This window comes from Corvus kubaryi, unplaced genomic scaffold, assembly GCF_017639235.1.
Source record: "Corvus kubaryi isolate FWS band 111438036 unplaced genomic scaffold, C.kubaryi_AGA036_p1.0 37392, whole genome shotgun sequence".
Lineage (NCBI taxonomy): Eukaryota > Metazoa > Chordata > Aves > Passeriformes > Corvidae > Corvus > Corvus kubaryi.
Window position 1 is genome coordinate 2,655,138 of NW_024581131.1, and position 27,701 is coordinate 2,682,838.

General features: G+C 36.6%; 1 protein-coding gene across 1 annotated transcript in view; it reads right to left on the reverse strand.

Annotated features, from left to right (window-relative positions):
* The window catches only part of PLEKHA7 (pleckstrin homology domain containing A7), a 151,801-nt gene that overhangs the window by 4,682 nt on the left and 119,418 nt on the right, over positions 1 to 27,701 (reverse strand). Inside the window, exons 11-27 of the mRNA XM_042038788.1 lie at positions 25,529 to 26,045; positions 23,399 to 23,485; positions 22,918 to 23,037; positions 21,049 to 21,102; positions 16,759 to 16,827; positions 16,512 to 16,592; positions 15,560 to 15,709; positions 14,538 to 14,639; positions 10,979 to 11,087; positions 9,882 to 10,120; positions 9,274 to 9,462; positions 8,881 to 8,998; positions 7,963 to 8,042; positions 7,360 to 7,560; positions 4,095 to 4,247; positions 1,433 to 1,566; positions 470 to 612 (exon numbers count right to left, since the gene is read on the reverse strand). Of these exons, the coding sequence (XP_041894722.1) occupies positions 470 to 612; positions 1,433 to 1,566; positions 4,095 to 4,247; positions 7,360 to 7,560; positions 7,963 to 8,042; positions 8,881 to 8,998; positions 9,274 to 9,462; positions 9,882 to 10,120; positions 10,979 to 11,087; positions 14,538 to 14,639; positions 15,560 to 15,709; positions 16,512 to 16,592; positions 16,759 to 16,827; positions 21,049 to 21,102; positions 22,918 to 23,037; positions 23,399 to 23,485; positions 25,529 to 26,045 (2,546 nt within the window). The remainder of the gene's footprint in view (positions 1 to 469; positions 613 to 1,432; positions 1,567 to 4,094; positions 4,248 to 7,359; positions 7,561 to 7,962; positions 8,043 to 8,880; positions 8,999 to 9,273; positions 9,463 to 9,881; positions 10,121 to 10,978; positions 11,088 to 14,537; positions 14,640 to 15,559; positions 15,710 to 16,511; positions 16,593 to 16,758; positions 16,828 to 21,048; positions 21,103 to 22,917; positions 23,038 to 23,398; positions 23,486 to 25,528; positions 26,046 to 27,701) is intronic.

Sequence of the window (27,701 nt, forward strand, 5' to 3'; positions counted from 1 at the left end):
TTTTACAAGGTCTTTTTCAGCCTGTTGTCAGACAGCTCAAGCTGCAAATGATTGTAGCCTAATCTCAATCACTGGACCAGGGAATCTTTCTCTTAAAAAAAAAATTTAAAATCCTCTTTTCTTGATTTTTTTGAAGTCACAGATCAATTTACTTTTAAAAATGAATACAGAAATATTTAATATAATTATAGAGAATCAAAATGTTAATTTTTTTAGCACTATTAGAGCAAGTTTCCAAGTTCTGAACTTATTGACCATACTATTTTGCCCCCTTTATCCTGTCCACTGGAGGCCAAATACTCAATGTAAATCGTTAGCCCCTCTCCATTTGTTACCTACATGCACTCTTCACTATTTTGAATATGAATTGACTAAAACTTTCTCTTATGCCAGGAATTCAGCAACAACCCCACACAACTTGAGAAGCTGGTAAGAAATAGCTGTTATTTGGTAAATAACTCAGCATTACCTGCTACCTCCTTGCTCCTCTGAGAGGCTTCAGAAGCCAGAGCGTATGAAATGGTAATGATGCGCTCCTGCTCCTGCAGCTGTGAATCTAAATCAATCGAGTTGTGTTTGTCCTGGGCAACAGTAGGCTGCAGATTGTGCATACTGGGGGGAAAGTGAAAAACAACATTAACATTTGCAAACATAAAGAATCCACCATGCAGATAAGAACAAGTTTGGATTCAGACTGCAGTTTTCAGATCTCATCTATCAAGCTCCCTGTTTTATTGTCGTTCTTTAAATAGGGTTGATGTTGTATGCAAATGCCTACAGCACATGGAAAAATGGCACAGCCACCTCACATGCAGTCAAAATTTCTGCATAGCCTTAAGAACACCTGAAAGTCCTTTGTTGGAAATAAGCTGTTTAAATAAAAGCACTACAAATGTGCTATTTATTTGAAGTTGTTAGTAAAATTCCTTTCTAGTGCTCAAAGGAAAAGGAAATAACCTGGTGGTCCCTCAGGCTGTACCCCTTCCAAAGAGAGGACAGATCCTTGACAAATCAAATTCTTGAAACTGAATGTTCAGCTGACTCTATACTAGCTGTAAGTAGCCAAAAGTGTTGTTTCACAACTCCGCTCTCTGGAGACAACAGAAACTTGCTCTCATGCTGACTTTTCTTCTGCTTTTGGTCAGATTCATGCCTTTCCTTTCCTTCCTCCTCATTCTCATCTACAAGTTGGTTGGTAAGGACTCACTACTACTTTAGGATTCTCTGAACAAGAAAATACACAAAATTCATCATTATCTCTTGACCTTGTTTTGAAAAGCAGCTCTAAGTCTACTACATAAATTCTGAGCTCATTTTCTCAAAGCTACATGGTACATTCAGGTAACAGAAATTAAGATTGTTGTATTATGTTAGTTCTCGATGTTTAACATGAGCCCCTGTATAAGATTTGGAAAAAAACCTAAAACCTAACCTTGATTTAGTAAGAATATTCTTTATCTTTTCTGCTTTCCGCTGCCTTGCTGCCAGCTCTTCTGTAGAAAGGGGCTCTTCTGGCTCCAGCTCAACATAACGTTCTGGAATTACAACCTTCTCAGGTTTTGACAACTGTAGAAAGAAAGCAAGCATCGAGTTTTCAATAACAAAGACTTGAAAGAAATTGAGATAAATCCTCCTCAATGGGAGAACAGAGTGAAAAGAATAAAGCATGGATTTCCACAGTCAGTACATGCACCTGATGCTAAACACTCCTTCTGAATTTCTAGCTGATGCCCTTTCAACAGTGTTTTTTCCCTCTGATTCTTTTTACTTCAGAAGATAGACTGAACAAATATTAAAAGGGATTACAGAAGCAATCAGAATCAACAGAAAACATTTCGTCAGCTCAGGCTTGGAGCCCAAAGTAGGACACTGCCTCAAGTTCTTACAGTAGAAAGAAGCAACCACTAAGAGTGGTTGACTGGACAACCCGAGATATTAATGTCATTATATTTGTGTCATGCCAGCCAGAACTTCCTACAACTGAAAGGAAGTATCACCTCAAGTTTTAACCTAGGGTCATTCTTCTGAGACTGGATAATTTTCTGTGAGCAGCAGAAGGAAACAAAAGGCAGAGAGAAATACACTACACTGTGCAACTGTAACAACACATTGCATAAACTAATTCTGAATAGACTGAAAATTGTAACATGACTGCATGAAAGCCAGAAACAAATTTTTGCTAGGATCCACTATTTTGTGGGAAATTTTCTCTCCACCCAACAAAAATAAAGTTTACAGACCTTGAAAACCAATTCTTAATATACAGAACAGACTGGCTTTGAAAATAAAAATAGAGAACATGTGAATAAATGGAAATAAGTAAAGGAGAGCAATTTTTTTTCTTCTTCTTCTTGGAATTTTGTTAAAACACTCATGAGGCAATGAGTTTTCAAAATCCAAAGTTTTCAATGAAAATAATCCTAAATTTTTCACCACTGACCTTGGCTCATGCTAATTCAATGGATTATGTAAAGTGGCCTGACCTAACCCCCGGTGCTTAGGCTCAGTAATTCACAGGCAATCGAAGGCCAAGAGCACACACTGACACACACAACTATATTAATTAATTAACTATATTAAAATCACAGCCTCAAGTTCCTTCTCAGGAAACACAAAGCCCGTGCTTCCAGAAAAATCCTAATTTTTCCACTACACTTCCCTACTTTTGAATCCAACTCCTCTATGGAGGTTTAGATACAGACATATATACACTTTTTAAAATGTGTATCTCTATCTCCATACGGTATCTAATCTAAATTAGCTCAACCAGTCACTTTCAGAATAACAGACCCATTAATCATGTGAACGGCAGATGGATTTCCTTAAAGGTACAACTGAGTATGCTCCCTTCTGAGGCACAGAGGTACCTCAAACACAGAAGTGCCTGCCAGGTGAAGAGGATGGCCACATGAAATGGAAAAGAACAAGGCCAGGTTGGATGGAGCTCTGGTTCAGTGGAAGGTGGCCCTGCCCATGGCAGGAGGCTGGAATTAGACAATCTTTAAGGTCCCTTCCAACACAAACCATTCTACGATTCTAACCAGGTTAACTGAGAGAGAAGCTTTACACTCAGGGCTTCGGACCTATTTCAGTTACTCTGAAGCAGGACAGAAATGCCTATGAGCAAAAATGTCTCCTATCCAAGGCTTAAAGGAAGTACAAAGTGATTCCCATAGCCCTGAAGGCCTTCTGGAAAAGAAAAATTAATAGCAGAGTGCAACAAGGAAAGGCAGTAGAACAAAAGTTATCTTCTGCTTCTGAAGTTTACAGAAGCACTGTATTTTCTGTAAAAATTATACAAAGATTAACTGAAAGATGCATTCATTCATAGAGTTCAACAGGTAACAACTCACAAAGTAAACATATTACAAATATCTCTCTCTGTAAAATGATACTCTGCCAACAGCTTTCAGAAGAGCACAGGTGCTTACTAGTCTAATTATCATTATTAGTTTTACTGGTTTGCCATCTCCCGCGGCATTTAACACAGCACAAGGTACCCCCTGAAGCCTTTCCACTTGCTGTGTTCTCTCCTTCCCACCAGATGGCCCAATCGCATTTCAAACCAACATTTGCTCGGTTACTGGAGCTGAGAAAAGACCTCGTGCCCAGAACACCAAGCGGGTCATTCCAAAAGCTGACTGAAATATGTTTTCTGTTCAAGCCCAAATACAGCAGTGGTTCCTCTTCTCTATCACCTTTTGCCAGTCAAAATTAAGAGCAGTAAGGTAGCTCTGGGGAACTTTTCCTTCATTCCTGTTTCTCATTTTTAAATACTCTTCGTGTTGTCTTCTCATCTTTTTTTCCCAATTTATAGAACCTTCCCTAAGTTAATTGCTCTTTCCTTTATAAAGCCTGAGCTATATATTTCAAAGAGTAGAGCCAACTTTTCAATTTCTTCTCTCCACTAGAACACAATACGAACACAAACATTGCAAAGGTGCCAGGTCATAAATTTTTAGTACCCAAAAGACTCCTTTTAGTTCAAACTTCCAGCTAACTTCTGAAAGAAAGGATGAGAATCTACTGTTGAAAACTTAGAAGGGTTAATGTTTTGGGACAGAGATTAGGAGGCAAAAGATTGTGAGCATTACCTCTCTGCTGATATCTAAATCATAGTCTTGAGGCTCCAGGTCAGTCTCTGTCACTGCTACTGGCTGAACTTTTAACCATTCATTTTCATCCTTGTCTTCTCCACGAATTGCCCTCTCAAGTAACTGCAAATCAAATTCTTGCTCTCGTTTCCACTGGTAATAGATACAAAACAATTAACAGCATTCAGCAATACTGCCAAATTCACCATATAGCAATGTATATTACTACTGCTGCAAACACTGCACTGCTGAAAGAGTCAGCAGGGCAAACCCTAAACTGGCAAGAGAAAGAAAATACAACTGCATTTCTTGGTACATACGGGTGGGTGTTTTGATCTCTAGCTGTGCTGTGAGGAATTCAGAGTACTGCTTAATTTTACATGTTCAGTAGAATTAGATTCTAAGAAATTTATTAATCCCAATTTCACATTTGCTGATTAACATGGAACCAGCTACACACAAACATCTTTGGGAGCACAGGTCTCACTACCAGCGAGCCTACAGACTGACAGATTAGTCCTTGGCATTGTAAAGAGGCAGTGCTGTGTGGTTCTGAATCACTACACAGAAAGGCTACTTACAGTGCTGGTTGAGAACCACAGCTTGAAAATTTTATGTATAATAAAATAATACCTACTGTTTAAAGCTGATAATACTTTGTGTATTAGTGTTAACTTGTCTTGAATTAAAAACTAATTAACTTTTAAGCTCTTCAGACCTTACTGAAAGCGGAGTCCAGCTACCTGCAAAAGTCTTTCACAAGGTCTTTAAAAGGTAAATATTTAGCAATATAAATCAGAGCTATTAAATATTTATTGATATTTAAATTTAGCATATTTAAACTAAGCTGCATAATGTAGAGTACCCAAAATCACTGCACATTAGTCCCTTCACAAATACATACAATACAGTTACATATAAACTCACACTTAAGGACACGACCAATACCTTTTTGTTCAAAAAAATTAAGTTCAGTTGTAGCATCATTCCATCCAGTAGATCTGAGCAACTTTACCATACACGATATTAAAACCAGTAGGAAAAAGAAGAGACAAAAACAACGACAACAACAAAATTATCTCCTCAAGGTTTTGAGGGAATCAATAGGAGAATGTGCCACTTTTATGTTTCTTAAAAACATCTCCAGTATTTCTGGGACAAATCTTTGGCTTGTTTTGGATGAAGTTTGAACTCCACATGAAGTCCTTAGACTTCATTGTGCCACTTCTATTACTAAATCTAATTGAAACCTATTCATGCACAAGCTCTCAGAATTCACTCAGAAGATAAGTATCTTCCATGTATATTAAAAAGTTAAGTAGGTAAAAGGCAATTACATCTCAAAAATTAATATGTTACAGAATTCAAAAGAGAAAAGAACATTTTCTCATACGAGTACTCCAAACTCATTCTTCTACTCATATTCGAACCAGGCCTGATTGATATAGTATATTTTAAATACACAGTATCATTTTCAAGTTGTTATTGTATATAGGTAAGAAAAACATCAAACCATTCTTAAGAAGCAGTACTTTTATTGGCTTTGATGTTGCAACTTTTACATGAAAAAGGCATTGTATATAACAAATGAATTCATGTACTGTGATCAATACTTAAAATGTCATACTACACTTGAGAGCTGACCAATTAAAAATTAGAATTACACATACAAGGTATGTTTAAAGCAAATGTTACACACTGAGCAGCACTTCAATTATACATTTAACTGTTTGCCGTTTTGGCTGCTAAATAATTGTAATGCTGTAAGTAATTGTGCTATCAAACATGCTCTTGCAAATCCAAGCCCTATAGGTACAAGAGAGGACCTCTACAAAACATTACTAGGGCTGAAAAACTCTATTTTAATTCTTTACAGCAAGAAAAAGACCAAGATGGCACCCAAATTTATAAATAAAGTGTTTGCCACAAATGTTAATGAGTGTAGTGAAAATGTTTTGACTTGTGTTTGTTATGTGAGTCAGAAAACATAAGAAGCTCAGATTTATTTCTTCCAATTAAAGTATGAAAGTAACAGTGATACTACAGTACTACAATTCCCAAACATTATGCACTGTCTTTAAAAAATTTGTGATTGCAAAACAGAAGACAAAACAGATGAATGTCTCCAAGCAGTGCACTCGTATTTACTGGGAAAGTAAATACAAATAACTGGCTGCAAATTAGTGCTACAGAACAGTGGGAATGAAAAGCTGAATATTAAAAGGTTTTTTTAACGCCAGCAATTGACACACATGTACTAAATGCAATTAAGCCTGGTAAAAATTGAGTAGTCCAGTTAGAAATTTTAAAATAACTACAAAATTCTGCAAATTAAAAACAAGCAAATTAAAAAAAAAAAAAGAGGCATTAGGTATGATGAGTGACGGATCTAAAAGCAAGAGATCTTGTGCAATGAATTAGGTAAAACAATGTGATCATTCTAAAGCTCTAGTGGATCAAATAAAAAAATAAATTAAAAGACCACAGCATAAGTGCAATTACAGTACAATCCTGGTTTAGCACCAAGTGAGCAACTGGGTAACTTCACCAATTAGAATTGCTTTGGTTAGTATCCAAAATGTATCATTATAAACTTATCATCTGCACAGCATTTACTCTTAGAATGCAACAAAAATACTTTTCTTCAGCAGCTTAAATTTGAGCCTTATTAGAATATTCTACATTTTGAGCTTTAAAGAAGAATTTGTATCAATTAAAATACATTAGCTCTCACGTAAATTCCTAATCAGCACGATTATATTTTAAAACTGGTTATCCATTTATCATCTTTTTAAAAGAGAACAAACAAACACCACCTTGGTCTGATATTACCACCGACTATCTTGCAGGCTAATTTATGAACTAAAAGGAAAAATACCTATGGTGAGAAAGAACATTCTAAAAGGCCCATTCCATTATGAAGCAGTTTTAAAACTGTACAAGCTTCTGACGCTTTCTAAATACAATTCCAATTTAAAAAAAAAAAAAAATCATGGCTCTGAAATCACCCCAATACACTGGCATCTCCACTCATCACTAACCTCTGACCAACTTACCTGCTGAACCTGCTACATTTACCTTGACTACGAGTAAAAAAGATCATCTATTCCTCACACTCTCCGAACTCATTTGATACCACGGAACACTAATTTAATTGGACTAGAAGCATCACACACGCTCAAGTGAAAGTGCTTGCCAGGGGAAAATAAAAGAATAAATCCAAAGATATTTTTAGTTTAGTCCTTTTAAGGCATATCTAACATACTGAGCCTACGTCTGCAGACACGGGCCTGATGAAAGACCGAGATGAAACAGGCTGCCTTTCTCCTTGGCTAAGAGTTCTCTTGCGTTCCCGCACTAATGCCTTCTGATGTCTCTTCATTCTTTCTAGCTGCTCCTCTGCACTCATCTTGCCTCTTTGGTGGTCTCCAGAGTATAAACGTTCCAAGGCACTCTTTGGTCTCTCCTGGAGAAGTCACAAGGCACACAAAACACATGTTGTAATTAATAGTTTATAAGAAGTATACAAACAAATGAACTCCTTCTCCTACCTCATTACTAAATTTTATTCTATTAACTTTGCATTTCTTAGCATATTTAAACTCTGTATTTCCTATTAGTAGTGTTGACTTTTGGTTCTAAACCTTGTTTTATAAATCTATTTGAAATGCAATAAGTTGTTTGTTGTCCAGTTCATTTAAGAAAGTGAAAAACTGGGACACTTCGTTAGATCACAGCTCTTGGTCCTCTCCCAGGCTACTATAATCCCAATTACAAAAAAAATACTACTGCTACACAAAATATACTCTGGGCTTAACTATTTCAAGCAGTTCAAACAATCGCCTTCAGAAGTTTATTTAAAACTTACCTTGGACCTATCCCTTCGAAGTGTTGCAAACGATGAAATGGTAGATGACTGGTGCAATCTGGAAGTTGATCCAGACAAACCTTTATAAGGAAAAAGAGAATGCCTTAAAACCAGATGACAGACAAAGAAAGTGTCAGATTTTTTTTAAATATTATTATACTGTTTCTGTGGCATTCAGGTTACTATTTTAGCTCACATTTTGCAATTCAGAAGATCATGAGAGGCATAAAATTTCATTTCAGCCGAACATAATGCATTTCAGGTCACTACTGATCAAAATTCAGAAAATCTGTAATAATTTAGAAGCTTATATTAAATGAGGGATGGGTTGAACTCAGCTGTACAACAATAAATAAACTGTATAAATAATCACATCTACTAAGAAAATAAAACCTTAACATTCACAGCTAGAAACAAAAGAAATAAGAAGCGAATGGCTAAGAAATTATTTGCTTTTGGCCCAGATATCATCTCTGTCCTCATTTGTGAAACAGTTACAGGATTACAGCACAGTGGGAATGGAGTGTCAAGTCAGATGTAATGTTTGGGGCACTACATTCATATTCATTATCGGTTGCATTTCAACAGCAATATAAATGTTTTAAAAATACTTAAGAGTTTGCAAAAGGTAGCAGAGAAATCATGAGGAAAAATAACTCTTAATATAAGAGACATTCTAATAGCTAATTCCATGTTTTGCTATGGGTTTTTTTAAGCCTAACATATAAAGTTGCTTTGCCAAAGGCTGATTGTCTGTAACAGCACCATTAAAACACACAAAATCTCTAGACTTTCCCTGTATAGTTTGTCTAAAAACAGTGATCTGGTCATAAAGATCATCTCCAGGAAATCCTACAAGAGAAAAGCTCCTATACAGACAGTACTGTTAAAGATCAACTCCATAAATTCCTGGCTTACCACGGGTAGGTAGTGTCTGGTATCCACTGTCAGGGCTTATTAAAGCACTGGAAGGGTGGCTGAGGTCACCCCCTATCATTGCTAGTTCTGGTTCACTCATGTATGAACGCAGTTCCACCTATACAGAAAAATACTCATCAGCTCAAATGAAATCACAGACAGCAAGTCTTAATAACCCTAAAACAAATCCTAAATCTTGGGTTTCTGGATTACTTCATCTCTCTCTGCCATTATTATATGGCATAGATCTCTCACTATCATTATTATCTCTCTGCCATTCTATATCATGATTACTTTATTAAAGGTCCATATATTCTACAGACAACAATAACATGTTTTATCCAAGGTTCCCATATCTTTGAAGAGCAGGTGTACAGGTGTGTGAGTGCTCACCCTGTAATCTCCATTTACATACTGGCCGAGTTCTCTGTCTCTCTTTCTCTCGTCTGACTGACGTTTCAGGCCCCGCACCGAGGTGTGTCTGATGACAGTGGCTTCTCTCGGGAGGGGTGGGACAGCTGGTGGCTGATCCTCAGGACTGTACAGCTGAGGGAGAGGAGGTCTGGGTGGTGCTTCATCTTCCTGGGAATAGGAAAGCGCAGGGATTTGGCAAACAGCATGAAAACAGTCTGGCATAAACTGAAAGTTCATCGCATTATATGAATTATTCACGACTGCTTCAGCATGCTCTCCTCTGTCCACACCAGAAGCTTGAGGCTTTAAGGCCCAAGCAAGACCAAGAAATCAACCACAAAGCATTTCCAAGGAAGGCTCTGAATATTAGTATGTCCTAGACCAGTCTGTGACACTCTACAGGAGGCTCCAGATTATGCACAAGTATTGTGCTGCATGTGCCACTTCTCAGTTCCAATACGAACACCCCAAGTGCCTCCCTGCTGTGCCTCCACACTGCGTGAACTTCCAACCACGACACTTCCACTGCTCCTGACAGAAGGGAAATGGAAACACTGCTGAAAGAATCCCACAAGAGCAGTACTTACAACCTTTGGCTTGAGCTTGACTGGTGACTGAAGAGGTGGCTCTATTTTTTTCAGCTGCTGTGCTTGGTGCTGTGTCCTGGTCTGGAAATAAGGCTGTGGATACAGCCTAACCTCCAGAGGGGATTTAACTGGACTGCGTGGAGGGCTCTCGGGGACTGAAAGTTTGCTCTCCACAGTAGCAAGGGAAGCTGGTAAGGAAGGCACTGAAGACTGAGAAAATGAAGGCACTGTTTTTCTCTCTAGGGGAAAAATACACAAAAAACATTTCTTGAGGAGGATCTAGCAAGTCTTCAGGCCAAAAATAAAACCAAATAGTTCAATATCATCCCATAAAGCTCCTGGTAGAGTGCAGTGGGAGCAAAGGGAGGAAAAGCCTGGGAGTCATATGAAATCAGTCCATAAGCTGCATCTGGCCCCATGCCACAGATTCCTTAAGTTGCCTACAGATCTAGACCATCTCAGAACTATTTTATCTCTGTATGTAAAAGGTGAGCAAAGATGCCTTAAACAAAGTGCATTTTGCAGTAGGTATTACCAGGCTCTTGCTATCCCAATGCATTAGGTCTTGTCTTTGAAACACAATAAAGCCACTGAAATGCAGACCACACAGACTTTCCCTTCTTCTTTCTCTTCCAGATGTTGCTCTGCCCACTAAACATCTGCCTGAAGAGGCAGGGGGAAAGCAACTGCAGCAAGGACAGTTGGGCAGCATCCAAGTGGGAAAAAAAAAGCAATAAATCCAGAGAAGAGCTCCTGGACAGGATGCAGAACAGACACCACACTGGTAAGGGCCTGGCATGTGACAGAAACCACTTCTGCAACTTGAAGAATTTAGCCCATTGTTGTTATTGTTATTCCCTTTATGGCTGGTTACATTTTAGTGCCACTGGTATGTGAAAACAAACAACAAAAATACTTTGTCACCTCAAGTAAAGAAACACCAAGTTAATGTGCTCAGTCAACAGAGATTTCTGACACACTCAATAGCAGAATTAACTGGATTTTCTGCAGCAGAACAAACTTCCAGATTATGTGCACAGACCCAAAGACTCAGTTGCATTGGTACATTTTTTATTTCTTCATCATGTTCTCCTTACCTGGATTCTTTATAGAGTCTACTATGGTTTTGTAGTTTGCTTTATTTACACTCAAGCCAGCTGTAACATCTTCAATTCTCCACAAGTCTTTTTGTATTTGTGTTTTCTCCTGTTGTTTGTAGTAAAAGAAAAAAAAAATTACTTATACCTAATTTTTAATTTATTATGAGCCTTTCTGTCATTTGATACCAAAACCAAATCACTATTTCAGAACTTACATGAAAACTTAAGAGTTTAGAAATGAGTTAAATAATTACTTTAAAATAAAAATTAAAAAAAACAAAGAACACCAACAAACATATCTTGCCCATAAAATTTATTAGAGCATTTTCTGACTGTTGGAAGACTTCTTACAGAAGAGGGGGGAAAAGAGACAAGTCTATATTATTTCTAGAATACTGTTCAGACTACAAAAACATAGTTTAATGTCTAACATAAAATGAGCTTCTAGAACCCATTAATTTGAACTTGGTTCTTAAATCCTATAATTACCAAACTTAAGACTCTTAAAGCAGTCTTACAAAACATCTTAACACATTTAAGGGAAATATGCTGTAGTAAAAAAGCAAAAAAACAAACTCAGAAGTGCTGACAATTTCAATTTCTGCTTATATTTGAGTTGTTAGGCCTACTTGCCATGATGTATTTCAGGTAAAAACAGTATATTGCTGCTGTTTCAGGATTTGGTCTCATCTTGCATCCTATTTCCTTTACCAAGGCTTTCCAGGAGGAAGGAAAGAAAGAAAGAAAGGGAAGCTTTGTCTACAGACTGGATTTTGCCTTTAAGTGCATCTTGCAGCCTGGCTCCTGAATGCACCATTTCAGTCATTCCAATCATCTTAAATAGCTGCTGCCATCTAATTAATTAAAGCCTGGTAACCTCCTGACTTCAAACATTTGCATCAAGAATAAACTTTGTAAAACCAATACTATTAAAGAAAGCCAAGGCAGTGAAACACTTAAGAATTGCTTACAAACTGCTCAAGAACTCTAGAAATCCATCACCTCCCACGAGCTGCAAAATAGCTACTAATTAATCCTATAAGGCTGAGGGTGAAAAAAAACTTCAGTAAAAGCTGTTACACCTCATAGAGCTAAGGAAGGCATATAAATTGCTTTCCACTTTCTATCTTAAATCAGGAAATATGTTCAGCCAGGTTACAGATCAGCAAACAGGGTGCCAAGAACACAAACATTTAAATGATGGAGAACGTTATTTGCCTGTAGTAAACTCACTCGATAGATGGGACATATCTTGAAAGATTGTCAGGACACAAACTATAAATTTGCACATTTCATTTCATTTTTCTGAGATTAATCATACTACAAGGAACCAAATGATGGATTTACAATAATCAAGCCTCAGACTAGTGAAAAAAACACTACATCGCACTGAAAATCCTGCTTCTGAAACCACTCAGAAAATGTTGGATTAGCAATGTAGAAAAGCCAGATCTTTTAATATTATTTCTTCCCATTACTTAAATATTGATGTGAAGAGAATATTTTAGATCTAAAATGGACCAGGGCTGAATGATAAGCAGATGAATTAATTTTAAAATTATGAAAGCCGAGATTGCTGTTTATAGAGGGGTATAAATATACTTTATTGGCAAGCATGAAAAGGTAACTTGGAAAGAAAATTTTATTTCTCTAACTTCCTTCAAACAGAAACATAATTTAGAATGACATAAAACCAGAGAAGAAACACCAACTAAAAAGTTACCACTGATAAAATAACCTATCTCAGTTAATTTCAGCATGCCCAGATCCTCCCCAACCCTTAAGCAAAGACAATTGAAGCTACATTCTAAAAAGCAAGATTTACTCCAACCAAGCTACTCGAAACACTTAGGTTTTAACCTCTTAATTAATGCTACATAAAAACAACATCAGTGGTCTCCTACAGCAACTTGAGCCTGCAAATTTACTGAATTTTTAATAATATTCCATGAAGACTGCATTGTTTTAAAATACAGTGTGTATTAATTTAGTGCTATTGGAAAATGCTAGATAAACAATCTTGAGTCTACACATCCTTGGGCAGAGATGAAAAAAATTCTAACTACTATGGGTACTTAACGTGAGACTTCTTTGAAGGAATACAGTTTTTTAGAATATTCAGTACTTTCTCAAAAAATCAGTTCCCCCTAGTATCTCCAAAATAGGTATTCAGAAACAGTTTTTTAAAACTTAGCCAAACATATCTGTGCATACTTATATATATGTGTATATATAAGTATACACACATACAACTGATAACATGCTTATGGCTGTGTGTGTATTTATAATTAATCACTTATGTGATATGAGATGATAAGCTAACCGAATTAACATTTTTTTCTGTGCAAGCCACATTCCCTTCCATATGTATTGGTGAATCCCATGCCACACATCCAGTATATTTTAAGCATGCTCAGTGCCTAATTGGAGATTTTATCTCAAAGTAGCCTAAAAAGGTATATTTTGTTTTAATTTGTAATTTTCCTTTATTAAACAAAGTAACTTTGCAGAAGGACCATTTTATTCCAATATTCCCCTGGGATTTTTTAAAAAATGTATTCTACAGCTGAACTCAATTACATAATATTTTGACTCCAGAAACTGAATCACTTCCCCACCCCCCAAAATGAAAAGTAAATGAAAATATATGTTGAAGATTGATGCAATCAAAAAAAGTTTTACAACTCTTGCTTTGACACAAAACATTTATCCATTAATAGTGAAAATAAACAGGCTTCAGATTATATCTGATCAGATATTTACTGCAAATAAATAAGCTAAAAAAATGTAACGAGTGAGCTCTTTTGGTCCAGGATATTTGGAAAAGTAGACTAAGATTTGAGAAAAATTTATACATTAACTGTGTTCCTTGTGTTCTGCTCACACTAAGGAAAAATAATCCAGTCTGTATTCCCTGCTCTGAGAATAAAGTCACCAGTTGTAAGCAGGTATGTAGAAATAATCTGGTATTTCACGTCCATTTCAGCAAAGAAAATAACTGAGCTTCAAACAAAGCTTCTTTTAAGATTTGAAACTGAATAATTGATTTAAAACTGAGATGCCTTTCAATTACTGATGGCTGTTAAACACTTATTCCACTTCACAAAACAATCTGCAGAGATAAATCTTCCATAAATAGAAGAACATGACAAATAACAAGCAATGACAATAACAACCAGTGACTGGTGCTCTTAAAAATGGATAAAGAAGCCAACAATGTCAGATCAAATAAACAGAAGACTAAGAAGTCCTGCACAGTCTTATAAATTAAATACGTTATCAATGTCAAGATGTCAGCATGTAATAAAAATGTAATAAAATAATGACAAATTTGCATAGACAACTTATGAGAAACTATTGCATGTGCTGCAAGACAATGTAGTGGGTTTTTTTCACTGCACAGCCATGCTGCCACAGTGCCTGAACTCTGCAAACCAAACCACATGACAGCTGAATGCACTGCAAAAATGGCAGAGAATTTCTCTGACGAGATGGTAACTTGAAGTTCAGGAAAAGTCATCCTCTAAGTGTTTACAGTGTCTGGAACTGGACTCACCTGAGATACCAATGAACTGCTCATCTGCTCCTGTAAGGCTTTTTTCAGTTGGCTCACATCCTTTTCTAATTTCAGGTACTCATTCCAGGCATTTTCCATTTCCTGTTAACAGAAGGAATACTCTAATACAGGGCTAACTTCAAAACCACTTTATCCATTCTCTAATTGAGCACCAAAGTGTTTTGAAGTCACTGTTATTCTATTATAAAAAGAAGTAAATAATCCATTTTAGTCTACACTGTTACTTAGACTTGATTATACACCTGAAAACACTTCGTAGCTTGAAAGGTCAAGTCAAGAATCCCTAGTTAAAAAAACTCTGGCCAGGTTCCTGACACAAAGCCAAATTGTCATAGAACAGAATCTCTGCAACAGTACAGCCCATTTTATAATGATTTGCTATTTATGCCCAAAAATACATTTTAAATGCTGACTGTGAAAATCATACATTTTCTACAGGCACAAACTGACTCGATATATTTAAGTAATACTGTTATTTTAGTGATCAGACCTTACTATAGGAAAGGTGTTCATGCAATTCTAGAAACAATCTTACAAGGAGCTAGTTACATTTCCATAAAGAGATAGTAATAATAGAGGGAAAACAACATTAAATTATATTTGAATTTTATTAAGTTATAATATCAATGGTATATTTATAATGAAGTATCAACAGATTTTCCCAATTCCTTTTACCCTGGAAAAACATCCTAGAATCACATTTATATTTTCAAAGGACTAGCTGAAATATTTGCAATTTAAGCCCACATATAACATATAAAGACATTAAAAAGATTAGGGGTTTTTGCCTGGTTTGGGATGGTGGGAGGCAGGCGTTGAAAAGTAAAGGTGGAAAGATTGTTTAATATTTTTGTCTGGTTTAGTATGCTGTATCTTAAGCAAAACTCTTCAGAACAGGTCTTAACTCCCCTATCCAATGCCCCTATCCAACGACCAACACACAGTTTTGGTCTAACTGGGATTTTAATTGTGGTTTTCTTGAAGCAACCAAAAACTCATACCGTTGAAACTTTGGATATTTCAGCCCGAATATGTATAAGGTCCTCTTGCAAAAGTCTCTGCTGGTAAGATATTTTTTCTGCATGTTGTGGTTGGTCTTTGTACTGATCCATCTGCCTGTGTAAAACCTCCAAAACAGACTCCAGCTGATCCTAACAAAGAAGATGGCAGTAAGTTTACAATATTTAGATGGAAATTTCTGCATCTACTTGCAGGAATATGAAAGGTGTTTTCCATGCCCCAAGTCTTCCCTATAAGCAAACAGAAGTTAGGATTGGCCTCCTGTTTTGGAGACTCACATGTAAACAAAAAACTGCAAGAGCCTTAATTACCTATTATATCCAAAAGTTATCTCATATTTTCCATTAAGTTTTTCCATTAAGCAGCCAAACCATTGAAAACACAAAGCAGTGAGAGGGGACTTTTTCTGTTTACACTCTGTACAAAACTGCAATTTACAGTTTCAGAAAAACCCCCTTAAGCAGTACAGAACTGTGACAGCCCCACCACAGCCCAGCATGAGCTGTTTGTTTAAGGACATGTTCTCATTCACTGCTATGGGTAAAACAGTCATGTGAGGGATTAAAATATTGTCTAAAACATGAAACAGACCCGATTCATTTAGTCAGGAGTAAATAACATGGAATTAATTTTGCACAGTAGCTCTTCTGAAGGATCCACCTGAACATTATTTTCATTTTAGAATACATTTTTTTCTGAACCACCTTAATTTACTGACAGCTATGGCTCGCAGGCAATGAGGCAAATGGGATTAAAACATTCCATAATGGGTATTCAATCCTAACACAAAACCCAATTCTTGTTATCATAGAAGTTTATACACACTACAGTGCAAGCAGCACTCAATTTTTTGTTCATAATTTCATATTTTATATTTCATAATTAGATAAAAGTTGATATTTTATTTTACTAAGCCCTTTTTAATCTACTTACTTTATTTTCCTTAAGGGCTCTTATTTTGTCCTCCAAGTCCTGCAGAATTCTGTCCTGCTCACAGAAAACACTTAGCTTCACCTGGAAATGAAATCATATACATATACAAAGTTGGATTTTAAAAACCAAGCAGAAAAGTATCCACTTGTAACACTTCACCCCAAGGAGTGCAATAATGGTCACATAACTGTACAACAGAAATAGACAAATCAGTGCAAGAGGTGCTGAAGTGGTGTTTGATACTCACATCAATATCACTTTCTGCAATCTTGACAGGTTTTGTACTTCTTTCTTTTAATGAGTCACGTCCTGTCACCTAAGAGGAACAGGTTTTCAAAATGTAAGGAATTAGTTGCAAACTAAAACCTAATTATGCTTCAGCAGTGAAAAGAAAACTTTTGTTAAATATTCGCTTTTATTAAGAAAAAATTAATAAAATTTTGGATTACAAGTATTTTCAAATCTGGCTTTAGTTTTTGAGAAGTGTTAACAAAAAGGATTACTAGTTACATTAGGCTATTTAGTAACTCTTCCAGTAGCTTGGAATTCTGGACAAAAGAGCATAATCCCACCTGTCCATGGTTATAAAAGTCCTTTTCCTGCAAAATCTCATAGTTTTAACTATGTTGTTGTGAGATCAACTATGAGAGTTGTGCTCTAATGGCTTTCTTGAAGCCAAAGACTGGAATAGCTCCTTTACATGCACGGTTGCAACAATAGCAGCATTCATTAATGACTAAAAATACAACTTTTGGCAAGTGTTTCATTCTACAAAGGACAGTATCTTCCTCAGCACAGGGCAAGTTTTATTAAAGACAGACTGCTATAAAAACGTTACAGTGGAATTAAATGTAATTAATCTATTTTGATGTGGTTCTAATCTACCAAATCTCTCATTCCATAAATCACTGGTTTCATATTCCATCTCTGGCAAGATTATCTCCTCACATAACACAGTTTTAGAATAGGTACTGAAACAATACTCAATTGTACTTCCAACCTTCACAGCAACCTTAAAAATTAAGGCATGCCTATGTCTGTAGAAATGTTTATTATTTCCACTGTCTACACAGGACCCTCTTTGTGAACAAATGAGGTTAAGAAAAGAGCAATATAATAAAGCTCATTAATCATACATTTTTTTAAAAGCCTTAAAATCTAATGATTTAATATTGCCTGTTTGGAACACTTTTAAAGATTCATTAAAGCAAATACTATCTTACCACAGGACCACCTGGTGATTAGTAGTATTCATATACAGTGTATTCTTATTCATATGCAGGCAAAAACTTATGAAGAAAAATTCACCTCAATATTGTCTTCAGTAATATAAGAGGAGAGGTTTTGATACAAAAGCAGAAGTTATTGGCTTTTTTGGCGAGGTAGGAAGGGTATAAAGAGGTAGTTTGCTTTTATACCAACTGACTGGCCATCTCGAGACTTGAAGCTACATACTTCACTTACTAACCTAAGAGTAACCTAGAGGATCATGTTAGGTTTTTAACAGTAATTAGATTTTACTCTAAGTGAGGCAAATATTGTCTTCTGTCCTCCAGTGGCAGACCCCATTCAAAGACTTCTCATGTACCTTTGTGTGGTGAAATATTACTTCACCACCAGAATCAAAAGTAATTATAATGCTTCCAAAAGCTTTCCATTTTTTGATTTTTTTTCAACGATTACATGTTACATAGAAGAAAAATCTCTTTCTTTCAAAAGTATTAATGGAATTATTTAAATGCTAAATCCTATATATAATTGTAACAATTAATTAAATATAAACATAAAATACCAGCATATTAAAAGTAAAAATTTTGCATATTTAATTACCTGCAAGCTAAGACAATGCAAAAGCCTTTTTCAAAGCAACGGAATTAACATAAAAACAAGTCTACAGAATTTGGGGATACTTTAAATTACAAAATCAAAACTGTAAGGAATTTGTTAACTATCAAGCAGTGAACATGAGAACATAACAAAAATCAAGCATGCTTTCACATTTTCAAAATTTCACATAGGATTCACTATTCGACACATTCGTTTTCAAAACATGATAAAATGAAAACCAAACACTGAGGTCAGCCATAATTTCACATACAAACCCCAAAAGGGGGGGAAAAAGGAAAAAAAAAAAAAAAAAAAAAGGGAAGTAAAAAAAAAATCTTACAGGAAGCACTGCTGTGTACCAAAAGACACCTGTAAAAGCCAGAACACTGACTGCTACTCGAAAAAGCAATGGGATGAGCACAGTTCAACGCAAGCAGTCTTACATGTATACTGGATAGTAACCCTTGTGCTGAGTTCTTTAGCACTTTGTATATCATGTTGATCAGAGGTCCATTATTTTCTATCTGTTTCAAACAAAAGTTTAGTCATAGCTTGTTACAGATGTCAAGATTTAAACCCCCAAAGCTTACAACTCAAAACTCCACGAGCAGCAGTGATCACACACTCTCAGGTCAAACCTAAGCATTAAACAGTTTATTGCTCAATCACAATTCCACGTTGAAAAGTTTTGTTCTGAAACCTCTAAGAGAGGTCTTGAGAAATAATGGATTTAGTGAAAAGAAAAAAGCTTAACTCCAGTTCCAAAATGTTCAGTCCTAATTGAAACTGTTTAACCAGGGTGGGTCTAATTCAAAGCCCAGTGAAGTCAAAAGAGAGACTTGAACTAACTGGCTTTCCAAGTCTCCAGTGTCTTAAATGGAAAACATTACACACACTACCTGTGAATTTGCCATATTCCACCATTACTAAAATATGCACTCTTTTGTTTTCCTTATATCACAAATCAAAGCATTGCTACATTTAGTGGCAAAACACAAACGTAACCAACACAAAGACACCTTCTTGAGTTTCACATGGTCTCTTTAATCTCTCAGCAATCTGACCTGAATTTTCACCTTTCTCAACCATGACTGAAAGAAGGTTATTAGGAAATGCTCATTTTGAAAAATTACATCATTCCTTTGGAAACACGCTGGACATTTTGACTGTCAAGATTTTCAAAAGGGAACCAACTGGCATTAAGTTTCTTTTCACAGAAATATCAAGTGCCCCCATACATTTTTCTTTCTGCCTGCTTTTTTTAGGAGCTACAGGCAGCAGAAAGGCACAAGGGGAGCTCCTGAGAGACCAAATAACTCCTCATGTTCCAGACTGCAACAAATTAACCTGGACAGAATCTACTAAAAAGTTAAAGTTAAAAACCCCTTCTAATAATTTTGCTAAGCATATCACATTTCAGAGGCTTGAACCATGGTCACTTCAACTGTGAAAATTGTTGTGTTTCATAATGGACAAAACATTGTGATTATTAATAATTTCTCAATTCGTAAGACTTTTCAAATCGTAATTAGTCATAAAATTCATCTGATTGCTTGGGCTGCAGTTACATTTGGCAAAGCCATGAACAAACCAAGGACAAGGCTTAAAATTAAATGCATCCAACCAATTTTAAATCTGTGTATTAATGATTCCAACATATTTGAGCATTTAGACTACATATACATCACCCATATTATATGCTAAATATTGTATGTTTATACATATATGGTACTATATGTATGTATAGTATATATTACTAATATTTTCCATTTATTATTTGGTTAGAAATTAAGGAATTAAAACATCAGATAAGATTGAAATACACAAGCTCATAGGTGCAGTCAGCACATTAGCTGCACATAGGCAGCTATGCACATGCAAACCAAAGAACAAGGTGTCAAATTTCCCTTCACCTTGATTTTTCAGGAATCATTTTTATATGATTTATATATGGCAAGACATGCTACACACCATAGAAAGTGGCAGACTACTTTGCTAAGCAAAACAATTATATCTTTTTGGTGGTTTTTTTTTTCCTTCAAAACCTGATATTAAGAAGTCTAGATTTGCTTTCAAATTTCCAGCCATCAAGAGTACCAGATACAGAAGTAATTTAGATAGATGATAGGATCCTCAGTATCATATTTAATTATTTTTTAAAAAGAAATACCTCCTAACATTACTTAATCAGATTATATCTATGGATGGATGGATGCATTTGAAATCTTTTAACTGTAATAACATGAAAACAATGACAGTGCTAATTACTCACACTTTCACAAGAACATATGGCATATTATACAAGTAAGGAAAAAGTCAGTTTAAAAAGATTTAAAGAGGAAAAGCTGGATTAAGAGAACACATGTTTTAACTTAGAGGTGTTGACTTCATACTTGTACTAATGCTACAGCAGAGAAACATTTTCAATCTGTTTATCTGATTTCCCTAAACCCACGTATCATTCATCTCAGTACCAGTAACACAAGTTGTTCTCACAAACTAATGAACTACATTTTCTGAGTTTCCACTTTAATTGTACAGTCACTACTAAAAAGACACTCAATATTCTAAGCACAACACTGAGGCAAAAGACTGTTTCCATCTCAGACTAGAAAGCAACTTTAAAATTTGCAGGTACAAAGATGATACAAAAAAGACAACTGGGTTGAAAAAAAAATAAAAAGTTAAGTAGAGATGTGTAAGATCTTACCTTTAGATCCAAATACTCCAGATCTTTTTTCAACTGGATATATGTGTCATCCGCCTTCAGGTAAGTACATAGGGAGAAAACAGTGCAATATATTTGAATGTTTGAAACCATTTCAGAATACTTGGATTCGCTATATACAAGAAAACAAATGAAAGAGGGAACAAAATAACAGAGTAGGAGCACATAAAAAAGCACATTTGCTCCACCAGCATATTGCTATTTACAGCTAAAAAATGGGCAAAATATTTCCCAAGAGTATTACTGTCTCATTACCCACCCTCCAAACATCTAGATTTTTGTTTCCACCTCTAATGAGACATAGAACTACCTGAAACAAGACATTTTCAAAAGCTGTTTTCTCAAGACCAATTTCCACTGACTAGTCCTTCACTGAAAAAGTTACAGTGGTGTTCTCCAGCATGATATGAGTCTTTGGGAGAAGAAGAGAAGACCTGTACCTGACTAAATGTCAGGCATAACTAGAAGACATCATACAATATATCACTAGAATACTTTGGATCACAATTCATAAGCATTTTAAGTTATGAATTCCTTTATTCAGGGAAAGTATGAAATAAGTTTTGTGAATAAAATTCTGAAAAAGATCTCACTTATATGATTATACAATCCATTTTGTCTTTTATGTAATAGCATTCAACTTCATCCTTAATTTTCATTGCCTCACCTGTAATTGCTATCAGCTTAATTTTATACACTCATCTAGCAACATCTTTATTACAGTCCCTTCAAGAAAAACATGCACAGAAGTCATAACAAAGATATTTCTCCTCTTTTGAAAGGGGATATTTGCAATACAAAAAGTTTAACAGTTGCAAATGTGCTACTTGTAGTTAGTCAAAATGCCCAAAACTTCCTAGAACTTTAACTGCTATTTTGTCAGCATTTTATATCCTGGGCCCAATTAACTTCAGAATAGAAGAAAAACACAACTATACCTTTTCTCAAGTTTTGAGCCAATGAGAATGTGTAGTTAGAAAAAGAAAAGAAAAACCCTTTATGCCATAAAATCAATATATCACTCTTGCATTTCTTTAGAGGTGTTCACTTACAATTCTTGTCAGATCAGCTTGTAAGACTGACTGAGGACTTGACTAGAAAGTCTGCCCATTTTTGGAGAAAACCCTGTTATTACCACCCATCTTAGTGCAATTGTTCTGTAGGTGAGGTAAGTCGGGAAATGAAACTTCTTCAATTCAAAAAAATTACTTTAGTTTTGGGCCAAAGTCTTCACCAAATCCAAGAAGAGTCACCAGATTTTACTCCCAGATGGCTCCATTTTTGAGGCTCTAATAGGAACCGGAGAGCTCTGTGAGTACATTTCTGTTTGGTCTCACATTTACAAGTTTCATAACACCAGTGCAATCAAGAGCACTGTAGATGATCCAAGACGCTCCTGAGCTTTTATGAACCAGTGTTCACCTGCAGAACTGACACAGTTACAAGCTCATATGAATGTACAGACTGGCTGATGCATTTCAATTTGCAGGTGATGCAGCATGTGGCACAGGGAGCCAACCCCACCATGAAAGCAGCACAAAGAAATGGTTTTGCTTTAGAATGAACTTATACAGTATTTCAACCCACATTTCTGAAGATGCAGCATTTTCAGAAATAGTATAAATACACAGTATAAAAAGGAAGTAGACACTTTGAAACAGATGCACTGGCACCCTGTAACTTAAAAATGCTCATCTTTTATAGCAAATACAGTAAGCAAAGAAAAACGGCCAACAACCTGGGCACTGTGGAATACCAAAGAATGGGCAAGGAAGCACAGACTCAAGCATGCCACTAATGAAGCATTTGCAGAGTCACAAAATGTCACAGATGAGCCACGCAGCAGCTGACCTGATAGGTGGAATTAGTTGGCAAGTGCTGCAGTAACTGAGCGATTGTGTAATTTCTTATACTAGCCAACTTAGCCTGATGTCTCCTTAATCGAATGAGAAGCAATGTTAGCTCTTCAGGCTGCAGGTATTTAGACACATTGTAAAGAGGAAATTAGCAGTCTTCAGGGAGAGGAACTATAATTACATTTTTCACCTCAGTGCCCAGAAAGCAGTTACTTGACATGATTAAGCAATTATTTAATTAACTCTGCATTTGGTCAAATAAACACAATAAAACTTGAATCCTGTAACAACAGACAGCTCGCCCCTGTTCACGCTGCAGATAAATGCAGAATTCCTACAGGCTTTACTGGCTTAAGATTAAGTTCTCATTCGAGTTATTTATGCTTTAACTAATAAAGTTAAGATTAAAGACTATGGATTTTAAAACTTAGCAGTGGTACTGCGAGGACACAAAAGGAGCTGTGCTCTGCACTTACCGACTTGCCGTGCAAGCTGGGCGCGCTCACAGTGTGTGTCATGTAGCCCATGGCAGGCATGGAGCGGCGATCCAGGTGAGCAGAGCTCTGCAAGAAGCCACAGCCAGAACATAAGCATCGTGTCCAATGGCAGTGTGTTGCACCTGAGGGCAAATTCAGTCTGCACCTCTGCCACAGATTTTTTATTTAAAATCATGGCGTGCTTAGATCAGGGTAACACGGGCCAGCCTGATCCTTTGATGATTAAAAACTTAGGAATGACCAAATGCAAATTCAGCACCTGCGATGCTGGGCAGATCAGTGGGTTCTGGCAGTGCGAGATGCTTCAGCAGAGCATGCAATGTAGCTTCCAGCAAATAAAAAAAAAATCACGAAGTTCCCCCCCACCAAACGTCTCCCAGAAAAAGGTTGGGCTGGATGATGCCCTCCGACAGCAGGCTTGTACTGCGCACAGGAACAACTGAGAATGCTCTCTTTTAGCCAGGGAACTCAAGCTCCTGACATGACTGACACCTTGTGGCAGTGGCTTCCATTAATACGGAGCGTTTTTTTAACAGTCATCCTTGATCTGCCCCTTTCTGCTTACAATATAAAAGGACACTGCACACTCATTCTTTCATCTTTCTCTTAAAGCCAAACTTCTGTGGCTTTCTTCAAAGCAGACTAAATGTCTCACAATTTATTCCTGCCTCTTAATTTCACTGAATGCCGTTTTGTTTTGCCTCCCCTCCACCTTTTTTTTTTAAGTGCAGCTGGATGGAATTTAATAAAGCAGTCCAGGAAGTGTGGAATATCACAGATTTATGCAGGCATACACATTTAAATACTGCGTAAATGCTGTGTGCTTACATAGAAAAACACGAGCATTTTTCACAGAACTTTCATAGAAGTTCCACAGAGAAGTTTTAATTATGAGGAACTGTGTTTCCCGATATTGGTAAAGCCAGGATGCCATAAAAAGAGCTTAAAATTTCTGCAGTTACATTGCACAGGAAAGGAAAAGACTGCTGCACATGCCTTCATAAGGGATGTAATGCTCCTTCACCTTACACATGGAGAAACCAAAGTGTGGTAAAATATAATCAGGAGTTGAAAAAATATTAATTTCCAGTGCTGCACACCACTAGAATATTTCACCCTCTGACAGAATATTATAAATCTATAAATGCTGAAAGACATGCAACAGCTACAGAACATATACACTAGGAAAAAAATCTAAACTGTGCACAAAGCTGCAGCCTAAAGTCATGGTCATAAACACACACTGGGGTATCTGAATTTACAAGTCTCTCTCTTAGCAAATACCTTCCCCGTCAGAGTCCACAGCTGAGGTCAAAGAATTAAAGTGAATAGAGAGGCTTCCAATACCAATTATTCCAGATCTACCAAGACACGTCAATCCTTCATTGATTCAACACAAATTTCCCCAAATTCCTTAGGCAAGGAGAGCCATTTGAAGTACCAAATGGGGAAACCTCTGCCATCTCTGGATTAAGAGGGTACAAGAGTCCCTACAAAAAAACTCACACCAAAACGATGAAAAAGGTTGAAGTTTCAGACCAATACTATTTGATTTGGGTTAGCCCAATGATACTCTGCAATGGACCTGAACTATTAAATGCATGAAAAATAATATATTTTACTATAGTAGCAATAATAATAATATGGAGTTTGCCATAACTAAAGGCAGAAACAGCTGTAAGACTAACCACAATAGCAAAACATGTAGAGAAAGCAGGCACACAAAACTCCAAGCAAAAATGAACAATCAAGGAAGATTTCATCCCGCTGAGTTTTATATTCTTATCTACACATTCTCTATAACAAAATACAAAAATACAAAATTTGTATACTTTATACGTGTAAGTATATGCGTTCCAGTTTTTTATTAAAAGTATTCCAAACCTACGTGATATGCCACCAATTTTCCTTTCCTAACCAACAAAAGTTAATAAATCCAAATGGTCAAAAGGGCAAGAGCTTGAGGAGAAAATTATTCATTGTATTAGCTTTTACAATTTACATGATCTTTCATACAGGAGGAAGGATGCAACAAACCACAACTAAATAAACTCTCTCTGTGTTGTACCATGTGCGCAATAGTTTGTAATCAGTTAAATGGATACAAACCTTTACAGCCCGATTCCGTATCTTCCTGGGGGATCCAGCAAAAGGAACATCCACAGTCTGTCTCTCATCAGATGGTTTAACTGTGAGCCTTTCTGCAGGAGTATGTGGTCTCCGTGGGAGAAAGCTTTTTGGAGGTCCAGGTGGAGGAATATCAGATGGAGAGGGCAGAACAGATATTGATCGTGGAACATCTAATGAACTTTTTGACTTAGCACGATCAATGAAGTCTGAAGAACCTACATAAAGTGGGGCTGTGGGGCTGCCATGTTTGAACTGCTGTCTCTGCTGCCACTCATAGAGCTGCCAAACAGTTCCATCCTTATTTGCTTTCCTTTCCTCCTGGGACATCTTCAAGTGGCTTACACGATCTTGTGCGTATTTGTAGTCACTCGGCAAATTGCGGTTTGGTGGTGGTGAGCTCCCTGAAGGCTGCCTGGTATTCTTTGGCAAAGTGTGATAGTTTTCAGGAAAAGGAGGATTGGGACCCTGACGTGCAAGAGTCTGATCAGAAGTGAGGCTGTAAAAAAAAGGGAAGAAAAGGGTACATTTTAGCATACATTGAAGAGTGGGAGTGACTGATAAAAAAACACCTCTAATGACATAAGCATAGGAGCTACAAGACATATAACAGAATTTACAGAAATATTAACAAAGCAACATTAATGACATCTATCCTGCACATAAACACTGCACTGTATAAATACAGGATTTTAGTTTAGTCTTTAACCTAGGATGAACTACTAGAAACAAACTTAAGGGACGGCAGCATTATATACTTAGACTAAAAAGAAAGTCAAGAATATGAAGAAAGGAATTATTGTCATGTTTAACGAGTGAGTCTGTAAATTAAAACACTCCTTTTCACAGAAAGTGTGCTCACCACTAGGTGGTGCAGTTTACGAAAGCAAATGCACGTTCAGTGTAAATATCTTTAAAAGCAAGTAGAAATCTCACCAATCCCAGAGTATCTCAGATAGTTTTTGTTCATGTGAATGAAGCAAAAAGAAAGAAAATGGCAGGGAACTTCTCAAAGTCCCCAGGTCCGTATGACTGACTTTCACCTAATGCTACTGGCTCAACTGTCTTGAGCAACATGAGGCATTTTACAAGAAAGGTCATTGACAAAATGTCAAGAGGCATTACATCCTGGCTTTAGTACTGCACTCATAAAATACTTAAACTGTAGAAAATAGATATTTTAGAAGGTAGTGCTAAGACAGAATTGGCAGAAGTTTTGACAAAGTCTAGTTAGCTCCTTCTCCTGCTCTGAAGTCAAAATCTTTCCGTAGCCTCATGCGTAAGAGCCTGCCTGCCTAATTTCTGACTCTTCAGTCAAACATCTGGGGGTTTTGTACTTGCAGTCATTTGCCCATTGATTCAGAATCTCCAAACAGAAAACCATTCTGCTAGGCTTGCTACAAAGCATCAACACAAAAAAAAAAAAAAAAAAAAAAAAAAAAAAAAGAAAAAGAAAACAAAAAAACCAAAGAAACTCCAAGCATGTTTTCATTTTCATCACTTCACTCAATAAGTTCCACTCTCTGCATGAGAGGGAGACCTCATGGTTTGGAAAATGCAGGAATTCCACATGAAAGAAAGGGCAGGATGGAAAAGAACATCTTTGTTCAGCATCCAAGAATAACACAAGCAAGAAGGAAAGAACTGCTACCAGTAACTGCTGCTCAGTAGTTGCCACCATCTCTTTTTACTTGCAGGATTTGGCACAGCTGGGCTGTCTTGAAATACAGATACTCTTAAGAGGATACATAATTCCTCAGGCCAGCAAGCAAAAAAAACTGTCCTGGAGGATTACAAATCTGTAAAAGCTCTGCTCTCTCATACCACAGAACCTTGATGTTACCTCAAATTTCACAGTGAAGATTAAAGCAGGCAGGTAGTATGAACACAGACAACTCAAAGATCAGCATACAGTGGTCGTGAAACCTCTTTCAATTCTCTAAATCATTGCATCATGTGTACTTTGAATGGCCCGTACTTTGCTGCCATTTTTTTCCACAGGAAAACAATGTGGTAGAAAGTTGGTAGAAATGTATTTTCTCTGATAGCAACAAGAACTGAGAATGCTTGGAGTGGATAATGCTTCAAAAGGACATCTGAGGCAGGCATGAAGCTAAGACAGATTCCTTTGGTGATTTCTCAGTGGAAAAATTTG